This window comes from Ciona robusta, chromosome 1 (assembly GCF_009617815.1).
Source record: "Ciona robusta chromosome 1, ASM961781v2".
Classification (NCBI taxonomy): Eukaryota; Metazoa; Chordata; class Ascidiacea; order Phlebobranchia; family Cionidae; genus Ciona; species Ciona robusta.
In genome coordinates this window covers 238,816-258,157 of record NC_143235.1, presented here as the reverse complement: position 1 = coordinate 258,157, position 19,342 = coordinate 238,816, and the positions used below count along the sequence as shown (strand labels likewise).

General features: G+C 38.9%; 2 protein-coding genes across 8 annotated transcripts in view; one reads left to right on the top strand and one right to left on the bottom strand.

Annotated features, from left to right (window-relative positions):
• The window catches only part of LOC149741051 (dedicator of cytokinesis protein 9-like), a 58,593-nt gene that overhangs the window by 17,475 nt on the left and 21,776 nt on the right, over positions 1-19,342 (top strand). For 6 of the 7 annotated variants that reach the window (XM_089886682.1, XM_089886691.1, XM_089886676.1 and 3 more), the window contains 9 exons: positions 14,210-14,377; positions 14,965-15,153; positions 15,504-15,697; positions 16,613-16,712; positions 17,188-17,325; positions 17,540-17,645; positions 17,840-17,896; positions 18,306-18,465; positions 19,046-19,169. In XM_089886682.1, coding sequence (XP_089742808.1) covers positions 14,210-14,377; positions 14,965-15,153; positions 15,504-15,697; positions 16,613-16,712; positions 17,188-17,325; positions 17,540-17,645; positions 17,840-17,896; positions 18,306-18,465; positions 19,046-19,169 — 1,236 coding nt within the window. The remainder of the gene's footprint in view (positions 1-14,209; positions 14,378-14,964; positions 15,154-15,503; positions 15,698-16,612; positions 16,713-17,187; positions 17,326-17,539; positions 17,646-17,839; positions 17,897-18,305; positions 18,466-19,045; positions 19,170-19,342) is intronic. The other variant, XM_089886699.1, reaches the window with a different exon arrangement.
• Positions 1,996-5,196, bottom strand: LOC149741053 (uncharacterized). Its single transcript, XM_089886742.1, has one exon. The coding sequence runs from the start codon at positions 4,462-4,464 to the stop codon at positions 2,440-2,442; it is 2,025 nt and encodes a 674-aa protein (XP_089742868.1). The 5' UTR covers positions 4,465-5,196; the 3' UTR covers positions 1,996-2,439.

The window sequence follows — 19,342 nt, the reverse complement described above, 5'->3', positions numbered from 1 at the left end:
GTGTGTGTCATGCCAGTGAAGCTGGGTTGTACCATGTTGCCCGCACGGTTGGCCAATTAATCTGTTTATAATTGAAAACATTTGTATTGGAGACTATATAGTGTAGACGTACATGCGTTTTAATTATTTTGATGTCGCAATATTCGTTTACCGTTATATATATAGAGTCAGACATACATGCGTTCCAAACATACATGCGGTGTAGACGTCGCTACCAAGATGTTAATGAATGGTTTGCTTGCTTACGGAAACGAAGGTTTAATATTACTTCCGTATAATATACATTGAATACATACCATGACTAACGTGCTACTTCATACACTATCTTTATGTTGAAGACAGATAACGTAAATTAGTGCTTAGTATAAGCGGGGAATTATGTGGGTTTTATGTTGGCGTCGCCAGTTATGAAATGGGTTGTTATATCCCATGTATGTATTGCGTAATATAATGTCCAATATTTTCAATTTCTAAACGCTATAAATCATCTCCTAGACCATTGTGTTTGGTCGATTCCTTCCTAATTGCTGAGTATATATATTTATAAGGTGTTGCTGCATTTCATAAGTTTGATTGTTTTATTGTATCCCATCTTGCCCCAGAATGTACCATATTACCCCAACTCCCTATATAAACTTAATACACCCAGGGCCGCCGTCGAGTGCCCACGTGACCACCAGGTAGGCCGGTATATGAAGCACCTCTCCAACCGGTGTGAGGATGATAAATATTTTCAAACCCAACATTCCAAACCTTAGAGTGGAAGTTGTGGTTTACGTCATATCCCAGTGCTGCCAGATATATTTCAATCCAGTGTTTCCAGATTAATTCTTTAAATTCCACTAAAATGACGTAACTATTACGTTTGTTTATTTAATAAAACCCTAACCAACGTCACAATACGATATTATGTAAATAATTATGTTTGTACACTAATAATGATAAATTAACATTTAATGTTTTAAACGCCCCATAATACCCCTAACCCCCTTATACCTTAAAAGTTGGATAATGCCTTCCATTAATATAAAGTGTAGCCATGCGTAAGCCCTCATACAACCGCCTATGCTGGATTAACCTTTAAGGTCATGTCCCCACAAACGTATGCTCACTGTGGGCTTGTGGTTAAAATGATAAATAACCTTCTTCTTATAGTTGCGTGGAACGCCGCTACTACTATTATTTTCATACGGTGGTGTAATGGTTGTCTATGTTGGATAAAACTTTATATTGGGGTAAGATGGAACATGTTTTTATTCTCTTTAATCGTCCCATTTAAAAGTAAACAAAGAAAAGTTATATTTTTACAATTTCGCCCAACTATATCTCCCGTATAAGACACCATACACGTAACATCACTTTATGACGTAACAACAGTTTCCCATAAACCACACCACGTATATCGACACTATATATTTGATTGATGGATATGAACAACCCATTAAGTTTCCATACACGTTTCATTCGTATGGCTTAGTTTTCGCACTACATTTATAAACCTGGATTATTTAGACTACATGCTGACGTCATTCTTGTATGACGTCACAACACATATGAACGCATATAGCATACCACCACCTGCAGCTTCCCCCGCCCTCCATAATCAACCACAAATTAAACCCACCTTTCATCTCATCCGTCCCAATCTTTATTGAATTTCAATCGACTTTCATTCACACCGCGTTTACATTATAACAGCCGTTGTGTCGCCAATCTATCTATGTATTGAAGGGTGTTCTGTCATGTAATATTATGGTTGCTGGTACTTTTATCCGCAAAAACTACGTCTCAAAATTATTGCGTAAATATAATACTGGCTCTATTTGCACCGTTATACGACGGGCAATATCACATGTTCATTGCTATATGGTGTTTGCGCAATAATTTCCCCGAACATACAGCGACGCTGTAAAGACTAGTTTCATTTGCGGTGTATTAAAGTTTGATTGTTGGCCTTTAATCTGAACAATTTGTCTCATAATATAACTCAACATATACGAGGCAATATTGTATTTCTCGCTTACATCGCAACACACGTATATTCATTGTAAATGGAACATATTGTGATTGTGTGGGTGGGGGTCGCATATTTACTGTGAGGTGCCATTATTATCAAGTACACCACACCAATGATACTTGTGTGCCCCACACGTCAGTAATACTGATGTGAATAAATCTTAATACGCGGATGCAACAACTAAACATACAATAGTGAATATAAAAAAGCAATGAAGCAAATGTGAAATTTTCGCGGATAATAAACTCTTTCAGTTTGACTTCCAGTATAGTGGTGTATGTTTAAGATATCGTCGTTGAAATACACCTTGATAAACACGCGTGTGTAGCGTATGGCGCTCTATAAAAACAATGTAATCAAAAATAAATATTCCCATCACGGGCTTCCCTTCGCCAACCACTTGGTGTATGTCTCGCCCCGTATCAGTCGTTACCACTCATCATCATAGACCTTGCTCGTGCCGCCGCTTCTTCGGTTAAAACGTTCGATGTCGATTCTCTGTATAAGTTGTAACTTGAACCTGACTTGTATCTCTGGTTCGCCATGGCAGCGGCGACGTTTACGGCTTCGTTTAGTTGGATCGCGTAGCCGGAAAAGGTTGAGTAATGTGAAGGGCTGTGTCCGTATATTATACCTTGTCGCAGCCGCACCCAAACCACGTCCCCACGTTGTAATGTTAATACAGCACTTGCTGAGGTTGTTTCAAACCTTGTGTCTTGGTTGGTACCTGAACTAACCATCTCGTTGTTTCGCATCATATGAACGTACAACGGCCCACTGCTTCTACATCTAAGTATATGTAGATGGAAGACATATATCCCACCCGCTGGTACAATGAAGCATCCAGTAGCCGATCTATACGCAGATCCAATGTTAGTAAGCACATTATCAAACGCCACCCCTTGGTTATTGCCTTGAAAGTTATGCGACAATGCCGCCATGAAAGCGACCTGCTCCCTCCTACAACATTGTGCAGATGAGGAGGAACTACTCGATCCTCCCATGCTCATCCTACCTCCTGATCTTCCCGGAGGACCTGGGGGACCTGGCGGACCTGCTTCTCCCTTCACCGATGCTCCTGGAGGTCCAGGTAGACCGGACATTCCCTTCATACCTTTAGTAGCCGCCCCATTGCGACCAGGACGCCCGTCAACACCATCATCGCCCCGCATACCCTTTCTACCAGCTTCACCTTTATCTCCCTTGCCCCCTTTCACAGACCCACCATTAGCAAGGTTACCACTTCCTTGATTCCCAGGTTCCCCGGGTGGTCCTTGCAACCCACGTGGTCCCATCTCCCCCTTTTCGCCGTCGACACCATCTCTACCCCTGCTCCCAACCCCAGGTGTGCCCGGTGGACCAGGGAGCCCTCTTGGCCCAACGACACCGACACCAATGTCCCCCTTTGGCCCTGTAGATCCTCTAGGCCCAGGAGCGCCAACAGGTCCTTCCACACCTTCCCCCTTCATACCAGGCATCCCTTTATCGCCCTTAACACCAGGAGTACCTGTTATCGACTCCCCCTTTTCACCCTTTGGTCCCCGCGGCCCATCAGTTTGCCGAACAACCTTAACTGTCTCTACATCACTTGATGAAAGTCCAGGAGGACCCGGAGGACCCGGAGGACCAGTCATTCCCTTCATACCAGGTTCACCTTTAACTCCAACTCCCGTCTCCCCCCTCTCCCCTTCAATCCCTGGCATCCCAGGTTCACCTTGCGTTCCCTTCTCACCAGGCTGTCCAGGCGGCCCTGCAATCTTCAATGGAGAACTCTGTAGTTCTTCCGTCGTATACACCACCCCTGGTGGACCAGGTGGGCCAGGTTTGCCCGGTAGTCCTGGCTTACATATCCCGGGTGTTCCGTTCTCACCACGTTCACCTCGAGGTCCACAATCTCCCTTCATTCCTTTGATGCCGATCCCAGGCGGGCCTTGTAATCCGGTCTGACCTTGGATACCGGGAAATCCTGCCTTCCCCGGCGGGCCTGGCATGCCAGGAAAGCCCGCGGGACCTTGCAAACCCGGTGGTCCTTGTGGGCCGGGAGGTCCTTGAGTTAACCTGTCCATCGTCCTTAGTAATAAACTAATCTCCGACGTCCCGGTTGAACTTGAACCACAACCCCCACATCCACAACAACCACAGCAACCATAAGACACACAATCCCTCTTATATTCATAACTTGACCCGCATTCACTGGTCGTTGATTGACAATCAGACGACGCGCAGCCTTTCGCTTCCCCGCTTTGTTGCTCTGATTCCACGGTTACAGTAAACGTATCTTCACTTGTATTTTCACCCAACGCTTGCAGGTTCGGCACAACAACCGCTGTATCCGCTGTCTCACTCTCAGCGTATCTTACTTGTGTGGAAGCTTGGTCACTTTGTGCAGATATAAGATCCAAAGCAAGCACAACCAGTAACGTGGTTAATATTAAATAAAACGACATCTCTAATCGCCCTACTCATATATACCTGCTGACAAAATAACAGGTTACATTTAATTGCTCAAACCTTATAAACAGGTATTGGTTCAAAACTTATCAAACAAAGAAATATCTTCACGTTAGCGTGATATTGCTTTGTTTGTTCTTTAAAGCGGCGTTTACACTCAAGCGTATCTCGCCTCAGTAAATTGAAAAAAAAAACGTTTGATGTAGATATTCCCTGTTTGTTCTTTTACATCGAGGCTAAACAAAGGAACTATCCACTTCGACCTGCACTAAACACAACTTATTTATTTCATTACCGTTCTCCAACCCGACCCCCCACAATACTAAACGTCTCCACACCTCAGCATCCAATAAACCATCATCCAGGGTTCCAATCTACTGGAACAATCATTAAACGAAACTTCGTCGCGTGCGAACCTCATGCGTTGACTGACATACCACCGACGTAGCTCTAAATTTGCCTTGCTATTCCCCATCTAATAACGTCTGTTGTTCACATTTAATATATATACGGTTGACACCTCATTAACACTTATCTAGACGGCTCGCATTTGTTACAATAACGTTAGCATTCAGACGTATATGTTTGTTGCTCCAGATAAGTCGCTTAGACGTTCCAGATAAATATTTTGTTCCTTTATTGTTTTAGTTAATACGGTCGACAAAACGTATTTGGATAATAACGTTGTCGGATGTCTATTCGAACAGTGATTATTTTACGCTTGGTTTGTTTTGCTGCTAAATCTCTGCGTTATGTTAATTAATATCACTTGTGTAGCTTTGTTATTGCAATCGAAGACATAGATTGTTAACAGAGCTTCCCCATTAACTGTAGTACCAACTACAAAACGGGGCCCTGCAGAAAATCTGACTTACAAAATTCTTCACCACGGAAATAGTTTAGGCGGCAGATGCCACACACGGCTTGTGGTGCGGCCTCCCATACCAAGAGTGTTACCTCAATGATGATGGATGAGATCGCAACCTTTTAAGGGTCTACAATGGTACAATACACACAGATGTAATGCTTTGATGTAAAGTGTATGTTAACTATCTTAAAACCACATCCTTAGGTTTTCTATTGAAACCCACCCCCGGTAGCTTAACACGCTTCCTCTTAGCGGGGTTGCCTTACTTTGTTTACGTTATAACTTCACGATAAACACCTGCCCGCTTCAATTTACGTTTCGCGGTTACAGCAGATACCAACCCACCCTTGTAAGTATATTGTACCCGACCACACTCGCTTGTGGTTCGCATTCATCATACATAACGTCATCACTCAACGCCAACGCAGGGGTTACTTATTTATAGGCTGTCGAAATTATCGGCCATACATTACAAAAATATGAAAATATCCCAAAAACAATCACCCACAAAGTTACTCGTACGTGGTAACTTGTAAGTGGGCACAAGGTGTATGAAACAGAACACCTGTGTTATAAAGATTGTCGTTAATAAATAAGTCCCACCGTTACATTACTCAACGCCATCAAACGCAATCACGAGATTTGACTTTCATGGTTTGAGGTCAGCGGAAGTTCGCTGACGTAAACGTATGGTTGATTGCTTCGTATGCGACCATGTGGTACAGGCGCTGTAGCTTAAACATTTAACACGTGGTGTGTAATACAATTGTATCAAGTAGACGGCGATTGAACTGTTCATTAATTGAAACACCGCCTTAATATTATTGCTATCAAGGTCAATTACTCCCAATAGTCATTGTTTATTTCAAGTCGATTACGTTTTGTTTTTTATTGATGTTTTTATTATTTGTTTGATATCTATGGTGTTACCGTGCGGTCAAAACGACCCGGAATGTTCGTGCCATATTAATCCAATCACGACCAAGTTGACCATTTGTTCAAAACATGACCTGCGTATTGAACGGGAAAGTGACCGTTCCACAATTCTCACTTAAACGTTATTTATATTCCTTTAACTTGCGTAAAACTTTTCCTATATATTGGCACACCCTTATAAAACCGTGGGGTCGTTTATAACTTTTTAATAAATATAAATCCTCCACTTCCAATAACTCAACTGTTTCAACGGAGTTACGATAAAGATTAGTTAAATATTTCTCCGGAATCGCTCTATTGAACAAAGCTTCGAATATATATTTACGCATCGTTGCTCACGTTTAAGCGACATCCACTAATATACCTTGCACTTGCCGACCTTACTGCGGCATCTGCTGTTATTACACACCCATATATATAGGGACTATAGAACTATAGTATACATGGGGTAAGACGGGACACTGTCACATAAAATCAAATATTTCCTCATCCTATTAATAACGATATCGTTTTATAATTCTTTAACTGTTCTTTCTTTATTACCAAATGGGATAAGAGTGCAAAATGTCCCAACTTACCCCACCCATATATATTACATTATCTCCTACTGTTCGTAATGTCTTAAGTTTCCAATATGTTCCCTGTCATCAAATGAACGCACTATGTACACAGCAAAGCTATTAAAGCTTGGCGTCAACTAACGCAAACATTTTGGATTAAATTACCGGCTGTCTGCCAAACCATACGTCCCTTATATTTGCTATGGTCACTTAAATACGGGGGGATAAATACACCATGTCCCGCTATGTTGTTCACAGTAAGTTCTTAGTCATCTTATACTTAGACTTGTTTACGTCGCATTCACATAATGTGTGTACTGTGTTTTCGTTGTTTATGGAGAAATGGCGTTTTATTCATCTTAAAATTGGGGTCGTTTCGTTCCTGTCCTGCCTGCTGTATACTTCTGCCATTTATAAAGACAGTTAAGTGTTTGTCGCCAACCGCCTTTACCCAAAACTGTTTACAGGTTTTTTTTTACCAAGTATGTTCTTCATCGTGTTTTCTTTGTGATAAAGAAAATTCATGGTTATAATTATCCCGAAAACAGTGCTTTGTTCAAATCTCAGTTGTTTGGGACTTAAATACCGGTACCATGGTTCGTTGGAATCGTCGCATTATGAAGTATTACTAAATACGGTTGCGCTATGGCTGTAATTTGCCCTTCGCGTTTTGCTATGTTAGTTGTTAAATACACTGTGTGTGGTTTATCCCACAACCCGGTACACTGTTCGCCACTTATCGCATGAACAAGCAACTGCGTGCTTAGCAAAACCGTGCGCACTTTGTGGCCACACACACCAACTAAGCAGCATTTAACTTTGCTTAACTTGCCCCTTCATTACCACAACACCCACCAACCCCCAACGTACCTTGCCATATCCGGCAACAACTCATGGAACGCGGTTTATATGACGCGCACAGGGCAGCCTTCCATTGCTTGCGGTTAATTCCCCAATTACCCCTCTTACCCCAGTACCCCACCCTCGCAAGAAACTTGGCGCATCGACAGCGGGCATGAGGTTCTGGGGGTTAATTATAACCTCAATTATTGTTACACTGACTAGCTAACTACATGATTAAATTAGTTTTAATTACATAAAGGAAACCGGTTGCGGTTTCCTTCGTTTAGTAACCCTGGCTACGTTTAATGGCAGACCTATTTAAATGTAAAATACCTGTATGTATGTACTGTATATATGTATGTACTGTAGCATCACCTATATATGCTTATACATTACCTTGGTCACTATATACTATCTCCACAAACATAATGCGCCCTTTAAATAATACAAATACGTTACCGTTTTAAGGGATAAACGACAAACAGTATACCACCGACCACAACTAACACACCGACCACCAAAACACTCAGCATATTAACTGTGATGTAATTTGCGACACTATATTATGTAATGCGAATTTTGGGATCGGAATTTCCCATCTATTTTCATTTACTTTGGAAATTTCCAAAGTATTTCATGCAAAACACCTTCATGACATACAGGTTACTCTGTCTCGCCGTACAATCTACACAACTCGCCAATCCCACCAAACAACCACGTATGAGCCGCCACTTTAGCTTTATTATAATATTTAAAGGTCGGCTTGGGCACGAATTATAACATCGTACAAGTATATATGCTCCCATGTTATATACTGTCTATGAAACAACGTTAATGATAATACGACATCAGTTCTTAAACTTTTTGTGGATACAGCACGCTTGGATTCCAGGCATGTTTCTACTCTAAGTTACGAAACTTCATATTTTACAACTTCACGCATCACTTGCTCTAACTTTTCGTCAATTATTAATTAAAGTTAATTAGTGAAAGTTGCAGTACAAAGATTGTAAACCTTGTAAAACAAACTACCTGTTCAATATTATCGTTCAAAATATTCGCGTAAAATGCTCTTTCGATGCGAAAAGTGTTTTGTAAAATCAAAACAATAAGTTTTGATTAATAATATATTACGTCATAAACGATAAACGCTATTTTAGAAGCAATAAACTGTGACGCGATATTTCGAAACGTCTGTTGTTCTGTAACAATGGCTGACTTTGAACTGTATTGTTAGTTGCGATGTAAGGGTAACCTGTGACGTTGGATTGAAACCTTGGTAATTAGATTGGCGATCCCCAATTGTCGTTCTGTAGTTTGATCATCTGCCAATGTTATCTATGGGAAAATCAACCTCTACGTCATTTGTGACGTCATGTGACTTTTAAACCGAGATATATTGAAGTGATTTCATTTTGTTTACTCTGTCGCTGAGGGTGTTTTTACACTGGACCAAGTTACTGTCTGGATACTAAACTCATGATCAGCAGATGTTTCGGACAGTAACTTGGTGGATAGTAACCACTTTTACACTGATGATGGACCAAGTTACTGTCTGGATACTAAACTCATGATCAGCGGATGTTTCGGACAGTAACTTGGTGGATAGTAACCTTTTTTACACTGATGATGGACCAAGTTACTGTCCAAAACATCTGCTGATCATCAAATACACACGGGCACCATATACGCTCCTTATAAGTTACCAGTGTCACGATATATTCCGCTTTTAATAAAGATATCATTGTTAACTTTGCAATATCACGGGACAGGGAATTCATTGTCCGAATGACGTTACACACCCAAAGTGAAGCACGCCCTGAACAAAATTAGTTTTTCCCCTGGTCCCTTATCTGGTACACTGCCTGGTAGTTTGCCCACGCTTGGAAATGTCGTTTTTCCGCCAGTATGACGTTGAATGTATGTTTACAATTCCCAGCCATTATTGTGGCCGTTTAAGAATTTTAAGATTTATTTTTACGCGGGGCGCACGCGAGTTATTTGACGTGATTTCTATTAAACTGACGTATATCAATTTTCAGCAGCTACAAACGCGTACAAGTGTTATTCGCAGCATAATTTTATCATCGGCCATGAAAGCTATTCATAGTATTTTATTCAAATCATATTAAAAACACCACTGTTTATACGTTCTTCTGCCATTCGACAATAAATACTACGTGTTAACGGTCACTTTACTATAATGACTAAAGCGTATACGGGTACGAACCAATATGATATGTAGCGATGTACACCTATGGGGGTTTTTGACACGAAAGATTTGGACTTTTTATAAATAAAATTTATTCAAAACTGTGTTGCGTCGGCAACGTCATCAACCACGTCATCGACTACGTCACTTCACACATATTGAACATTTAAAATCCAAATAAATCGCCATTTTTATCAACCCAGCTGTAGCACCCCTGCAATGTAAACAGCCAGCCGTCTTATCAGGTCATTGTGCTCTGTTGAGTTATGACGTTGCGCCGAGTAAATGTTATGTTGGCGATGTTGAAAGAAATCCGAATTCCTTGACTTACTGTTGTTTTATACGTGACTGTGGTCTTAACTTTGTACGCTGGCTTTCAATGGCAACCGCAGTGTTTACTTACAACGTATTTATATCTAGGTCAATCTTAAATACATTGATATCATATTACATACCTAGCTACATGGATACATTAACCATAAAAATTCCAAACCCCATGTATTATACACCACGAGCTACTAAAACATATGATGTACCAGCCACATGAACCGAAATAATAATATTACCGTTTCAAGCGTTTACGTAAAACGCCGGTTTCTTTTGCATTAAATTTCGCCCAATAAAATACCTTAATATTTATGCCATAATGTTCCATAAACGACGTTGCTTGAACCGCGTTCTTATCCACCAACCACCTGTTCAAACTAAAACTATAATAACCTGCGTATATTTCAACACATGGTCCTGTAAACACAACTCGTAACATACATATATTATATATACTGCTGTTGCCCGGAATATTTACTTGTTTTATAAAACAGTTATTATGGTATTTATTTGTGTGCCACGACATATAGCTATATTACTGTGGGGTAAGATGGAATACCGTTAGCACATAATATCCCATATATCCCAATCGTGTTTATAACAATTCGTTTATTTGCTACCAAATGGGACGACAAAAAATAAAACCATCTTACCCACCCTACTATACACCACACACCGCACACTTACGCAATGCACGTGAAGCACGCCAACTTGACTTATACACAGCCAGAATGTAATACGCACATGTTGTGCAAACATACGTAGTGCCCGTGTTTGCACTGCCCATATTTGATTCTTATATTCAACGTTACTCAAACAAAATCCGTCCCAAATCAGCCAACCTTTCAACTGTAAATGCTGGTTAAGTTCTAGTATGCAACTAATATTGCGCTTTATGACGTAGGAATGTGCATTGGTGACGAAACAAAGATATAATTATGATGCACGAAAGAGAATAATTAAATTAAACTTTAAAAAATAGTTGCAAAAATAACTTCATTAATTATATTAGATAAATGCAAATACTTTCATTCTATTTTCAGTAAATACTTTTGTTAAACTTTTTTAGTGTAAGCTACATTAAGCAATGCGTTGTTTCTGCAGGTAATCCAAAATAAATAGTTTTCAACTCAACTTAGTAAATACATTCCAACGCTAAATACAGGAAAGCTTTTAATAAACAAACTTGAAACTTGAAACGACCGACCCCACTTTTAGTATTATAGACATCCACTGTACATACCATAGTAAACGTATGGTTAAACCAGATATATACCAAGGCTATTTCAACGGCTATATCTGATGTCACTTTCATCATTTAGTTAAAACGCTCCTAACTGTACATTGAGATTCAATCATTGCTGTTATTTTTATAATACATCCATATTCCTACAATGCTACCTCAGCGCCACTTATACATCGACCACAAGCTATCCCGCACACGGCGTTTGGAGGCTCCAAATGCGGCGAATGTTATTTGTTTACCGCCTTCTTCCCTTTACCAACACGGCTTCAATAATTCATCACCCTCGAAACTTAACGCTATAAACGAGACCGCAGTGACCGCACTTATCCATATCTAGCGTTGTAGTTATTCGTAAATTAAACATAATAACATAAATTTACTTTGACAAAAACATAATTATTTATCTCTTTGGACACGATATCGAAGATTGTTATAATTAAAACAACGAAGAGAAGGGAATTTAGCAGCAAAACGACATAAAAAGCATTAAAAACTGTTTCATCATTTTTCCTAAACCGAAACTTCTATAAATAACATCGCCACGAAAATCTCCCAGAAGCAACTTTTCCTTAACCTTTCGCTTCAGTTTAATCTGTTCCTCAACTGCGTGGGAACCACAAACTTAACTCAAGTGTGACCCACATGTAATACATAAGTAGTTACTTTAAGTACTTTATATTCAAACCACTTTATCCTTACCACCTTGAACCCACACCGCTACACAGCGTCACGTCATATCGAAGTTTCTACCTCTTGCGTTTTTACCGAAACAACATTTTCCTTAACATTCCCTTTCATTCCTTGAGTCACATTTACGCATTTTTTTTTAAATATCAAAAAAGTTTAACTTTTATGATATTGTTTTATATAAGATGTTCATACTATTACTACGATACGAACACCGCTCCTACTATAGGTAGCAAGCAGCATATACCGTTTTAACTTGTGGTATTATTCCCAACCACCGATTGCAACATCTGTTAACAAAAAAAACGTCCATACTTTTAAAATATTTCTTATACAACGTACACACAACCCCAATACACCACATACACACAACGTAGCGACGCCATGTCCCCAGCTCGCAACCCTCACTGCCAAGTATATAAATAGCGATCAACAAACTTTTTTCCGACTTCCCGATTCTCTCGGTTCGAAACTTGGACGCCAAACCGGGGATTTCGTCTCCATTCACATTATGTTATTTCTACTTTTTAGGTTTATATTCAATTTCTGCAATGCTATAATTAGGCAACCATTAAAAAATGTCGAAACTATGATTTATACACTATATATATAACGGCTATTTCTCTCTCTTTTGTACTGGACGATATTTTACCTTTGAAAACCTAATTAGGATTCATTCAAATTGTAAAGAAATTTTTTTTCAAAATTTGCATAAATTGTAAATGAATCAATTTTTCGGTGTATTGTCCGCTCCTTATAAATGTTCCATGTTCGCTACTTATCCTCCAAACTCTTACGGCCGTAATTTTCACATTCCTTCCTTTACTACGGTATTGTGACGTATTTGACCGGATAATGGGGATTGTGATTTAACTTGCGGTTACTGTGACGTAACAAGCAGGTCTCTTATCCATTGTCGCGTACATTCCAACCTAACGTAACCATAAACGCGCTACAATACGTAAAGTTACTGCAAGGACAAACTTATCGCGTGCGTTTCGCGTAACCACTGGTGTATTGATGACGTCATAAACGATTGTGTTACTCCGTCATAATTAAGGAGAAACGTTGATTTATATACCTCACAATCGAAGCGATTGAGCCAACGTTGCCTAACAGCGAAAATGACCGAATTTCTTGAAATAATGTCAAATATTCCGTTGTCTTTGCATTGTTATATTTATAAGTTGGTTCTTTAATACAATGACATAAAACCAATCGAACTTAATACACAATAAATACAACGTTTAATATGTACATATAACATTAAATTGCCCCCTGGTATAAAACCGCGACTTTTCTGACACCAACGTTTTGTCTGCCATACAGAAATACTCTATCATGGTCAAATGTAATGAATAATTTTATAATAAATGAAGTAATTTATATTTATATACGTTAACACACCACCAGGTCAATTGCAGTCTCATGCTTTTGATCATGAAGCATTTTCTCCCGGAAGTTTTTAACCCGCCCTCCCAACCTTACGGTTGCGTTCAATATATTACCACAGCTGTTGTTGGTAATGCAAGGGAACCACCATCGTGCAACTCGCCACCGTTGCCAACCTTCCTCACCGCTATACTGGTAACCGGTTATTCTTGGCACGGCGACGCACGGTCAGTTTCATTATGACGTCATATACCAGAAGTTCGAATAGTTGTTCTTACTTTGTCCGGCAACAATGGTCATTAAAGTTAATTTACACGTCATAATAACCTCCGAAACGCAAAGTCTCGTTCGCGCCATTTCCGCATTGAAGCTTGACTCTGCAAATAAAGGATTGCTTTAACATATTTATGTTTCTTAACGTGTAAGTTGCAAATTAATCTCGCACAAACTCAAATGTACTTCATATTACACCCATGTTAGCTTTGTAATGTGGAAACTAATTTAAAGATAGCAACACTGTAAGAACATTTGAAAGGTAATGAATTATTTGTTCAATATATAGTTATGTGATGCGTTTTTCGTGAAACCTGTTTCACATTGTGATCTAGAAACTATATCAATGAAAACCTATTTTTCCACCAATTGAATTCCATTGTAACCATTACCCCAGCATGGATCTGAAGTGAAATGGGTGGATGGTGGAAAGAGTCTTTATCGTGTTGAACTATCCTTGGTGTCAACCATATACACTGATGATCAGCATATTCACAACTTCTTTGAAGCTTCCCAAAGGTTTTCCACATCAAGCAGTGAGCAGGATATGATTAAGTACTTGAAGGTAAGTTGAGTGTCATTACTTCCGCTTGTAACTGCTTTCACCATGCGTTTCTCAACCTCTTATGGTTCATGGCCAGAAACTGTTAGCTCACTGATGTATTAATAAATAAACCTTATATAGATGTTTTTATGTGTTTGGAAATTGTGTATATAAAATAAGTTTGGCAAGTTCCCAACATTTTATAGTTAGTGGTCAGAAACAGAAACATTGAAGCCCCCCTGCCCCATGAAAACAAAACCTACATTTGTTTTAACTTATTTACGTATGTTATTATATTCACCACTTTGCAATGGTGCAAATATGCTTACTTGCGGCTTACTGGGCATTTGTTCAAAACTGCTTGTATTAAACAGAAATTCAACACAATGTTGTTTGACTGGATAGTTGCCAACAGCATTATACTTGGTTAAAATTCCACCCCATATTTATATTGCTTTTATATGCTACCAATGCTTATAGTCATGCCTGGTTATCCACACACTGCAATAGTTTCAGCAACTCGACTGTGGGCATGGGAGTGGCAACCATAGTTAAACCCACATATGCTCATATACATTATAACACCTACATATACATTACCATTACAGACATTGCTGGCAGCAGGACACAGCTCCATGGTCCGATACCTGCCCACCATACTCAACAGGTTGCTATACCTCCTAACACATGAAGGTTTTACTGCGGATGGCCACACCAATTGTATGAAGACCCTTATACATGTAGTAGCCACATACCATGATACTGGACATGACAAGTTACTACAGCAATATATTAAGGTGAAACATATGATATTTTAGTATTGAGTGTTCATACACCAACATAGTGGTTAGTGCAACTGCCTTCTATGCAAAAATGCGCAGGTTCAAGGCTCGTCGCTGCTACCATTGTGGGCGTATGTGTCCTTGGGCAAGACACTTAACCATAATTGCTTAAACCTAGTGGTCACTAATGAGTTGTCCAAATTATCAACAAAACATAAAAACAAACACCCATAAAGTCACACACGTGATGAATTGTAAGCGAGCACGAGGTGTATGAAACAGAACACCCGTGTTATAACAACTGTAGTTGCCCCGCCACACAAGTATAATTAAGTTTTTCATTCATAAATATCTCCCACCCACAGTACATGTTCGTGACCGCACCGTGGGCAAACTACAAATGCAAAACCATCCACGAGGAATTAGCAACTGGAATGCAATCGTTGTTACGACCGTCCACTGCGGATTTCCTCTCCGCAAACAAATTACTCCTTCATTCATCTTTCTTCTTTCAAATTATTGGGAAGAGTATGGCCCAGCATCTTATACAGGCTAACAAGTATGTTGCTCATGCTTGCTGTTGAGTTGTAACAATGGTGTATTGGTATAAGTGCCTAACATGGGTATGCAGGATATGCATGTATGTCCTGTGGTGGATTATGAAACAACGTTCAAACAGTCTGTATACATAAACACATAGTAATGGACACACCATTTATATTTCACCAATCAAAGGTTATAACATGGCGCATGTAAAATAACACCTGGTTTTCCAAACACTTATGTTCCTTACACACCAGACACATGTGGTGTATTCTTCAGTGTTTTGATGATTATTTACATTTCTAATATTTATATCTTTGAAACAGTTGTTATAAATGTTATTTACCACTCACATCATAGTTATATATACCTCAGCCTTGCTATTCTAAGGTAGTATCTGGTCCACTTTGAAGTAGCATTTATATCATAATTGTTAATATGAAGTCACAATGGGAGTATTATGAACAATACCTTATGTGATGTCATAATGGGCCTTGATCTTTTTTCAATTTCCCAACGGGTGATTTTGATTGGTTGATTTAAATTAAAATTAAAATTTTGTTTAATGTGGTTTTTTATGTGGAAACAATTTCCCATTGTTGACGTTTATTACGATAATGACCACTGTGACATCATGTTTGACAGGATGACAGCTGTAACATAATTATTAAATAATTGGCTTTTGGGTTAAAATAAGATAAATTTTGCCATAGAATGCCCTTAAATACAAAAAAGTTGTGTTTGACTAACACTTCAGTATTTTTGACAGCTAGTTTTACAAAGTGTCAACAAAACAAAAACCTTGAATTGGTTGCACCACTTTTCACATGTGTAAAACCACCTGGCAAAAGTGTCAAATACAACAACACCAGCTTGTATATAGAATACGAACCCTCCCAACCCCCATACATTATAACCAACCTTTCCACAGATTGAGTCAAAGTCGCAGTGAGAGGTTCCCACTTTCCTTCCAACATTCTGTACAAAGTTTATTAACAACAACAACCACACATATTGTTAAGAAATGGAAGGTATGTATATGTTTTTGTGAAAGATTATATGTATAATTAAAGCATAATATGTAGTATATATGTATATATATATATATGTATATGTTTCTGTGGCTGGTTTGTTACAAGTTTAAGTTTATGCATTAACCAAATAATGATATCTAGTTAGTTGGGGTAAGATGGTCCATGTTTTCTTTTAAATCGTCCCATTTTGTCGTAAACAAAGAATATTTACAAAACTATATAACCGTAGCCTCACAACTCTAAAAGATCGTTGTTAATTAATAAAACACAATTAGGAAATATGGGATTTTGTGTCTAGTTGTAGCTATATACTACAATATATAAAACAACATATTATGGTTACTATACGCATATTTTCATTATATATATCTCAATATAACTCTACCAATGTATTAACAATACACATCACGCATCCATATATATATATCGTAACCCCTATGATCCCACCATTTTAATTACACCCCTCCACCAGACAAACTATAGTGACGTCCACAACGCAAACTTAAGTTTGGCAAACTTTGTCAAAACTTGTTTCACTTACCTGGACCGCGGGTTTGTGTTCAAACTTGTTAACTTTTACATGGAGAATTTCAACCCTGGAGATGCCAAGGTAACTGTGTGTGGTTTAAATGGTTGACTAAAACTACTATAGGCTATTTCAATGTTTTATAACACCAGTAGTCTCGAAGGGCTTTTGCTGATAAAAAAATAAATACCTGAACTAGAAAAATTGGGGTTATTTGGTTTTGTATTTACCTTTACATTAGAATTTAAGCACAAACATTCTAAATACAATTTTATTAACTACGATTATTCTTTCTCAGGTTTTATTCGAGCTAAAGTTTGAATTCCTCCAAATAGTTTGTTCGCACGAACATTTCATACCACTCAACCTTCCTTTTGCTTGTAGCTCTAAAAGTGCAAGGAATGGTACGTCACCAATCACTATAAGTGTATACTAAAGTAACTATGATGGGGATTAACTGATACCTGCATAGCTTTTATTTGCAGCCACTGGGTTCTTAACTATGATTTGTGACTAAGTTTCCTTGTTTTGTCTCTTTTGATTGCTACCTGTTTAAGAACTACCAGTTGTTATATATTTATCGATATATAACTTTTAGCCGATACTGTGCGGATAAACAAAGGTGGTCAAAAAGTTCGATTACGAACTAAACGAGGTTTGATGCAACCATGAACCATTATACAAACCATGAACCATTATACAAACCATGCATTGTTATACAAACCATGCATTGTTATACAAACCATGCATTGTTATACAAACCATGCATTGTTATACAAACCATGCATTGTTATACAAACCATGCATTGTTATACAAACCATGCATTGTTATACACAGCATGCCATTATAGCATATATACTACACTATTACATGTCTGTAAAGGAAATGTGTTTTATCACATAAAAGTCAAAATGTTTGTACCCCAAGTCATGTCATTCTTGCATTCAAGTTTTTGTTTGTTTCATAACTCATTATCATGGTGAATGCGATGTCATACATTGTGTTTATAATTCACGTTGATAAATACCCAACAAATACAAAACATCACCCTGTACACTTACAGATTACAGCTACTGCCTCAGCGAGGATTATTGCCGCATTCACTTTTTAACTGGACTTCTCATGAAGAATTTGTGTTCCGCGTTATACGAGTCGCCCGAGATCCGATCTTTCGCGATCGAGACGTTCCGGAATATTCTCGCCAAGCATGTGTTTGATGACAGGTGGGTGTAATGTTATGGTTTTTATGGGTGAGGTCCTACAGTAAGGCATGCCATGGGACCTGGGGTTTTAGCCAGAGTTGGCCCATTACCTAAACATTGTATATGCACATTCTATTCTATATGGGTGAGGTCCTACAGTAAGGCATGCCATGGGACCTAGGATTTAGGGCAGAGTTGGCCCATTACCCCAACATTGTATATGCACATTCTATTCTATATGGGTGAGGTCCTACAGTAAGGCATGCCATGGGACCTGGGGTTTAAGCCAAAGTTGGCCCATTACCCCAACAATGTATATGCACATTCTATTCTATATGAGTGAGGTCCTACAGTAAGGCATGCCATGGGACCTGGGGTTTATGCCAGAGTTGGCTCATTACCCCGACATCCTGGCTGCTTCAAACTGTTTAATGACCACTGTGTTGGGCTGAATGTCCGTGAACATAACATCGCTGCAGTTGCCGCCATGTAACATTTGAAACTTCTTTGCGATATAAACTTTATTAACCTCCTGCAATGAAATATAAATCCACCTCTTTACTGTTAAAACTATACTAATAGTTTCAATATGCCCCCCCAGGTATAAAGGTCGTCAACACCAGAGTCGCATCGCTACTCTCTACCTCCCCTACCTGCGTATATTGCTCGATAATGTGGGGAGGTTGGTGGTGGATGCCGAGATTCCTGTGAAGAATAGTGCCCATGTAAGTTACTATGTGTATTAAGTGCCCATGTAAGTTACTATGTGTGTATTAAGTGCCCATGTAAGTTACTATGTGTGTATTAAGTGCCCACGTAAGTTACTATGTGTGTATTAAGTGCCCATGTAAGTTACTATGTGTGTTAAGTGCCCATGTAAGTTACTATGTGTATTAAG

Excerpts from the sequence above, each read along its gene's own strand:
- LOC149741053 (XM_089886742.1), bottom strand. The coding sequence starts at position 4,464 with ATGTCGTTTTATTTAATATTAACCACGTTACTGGTTGTGCTTGCTTTG.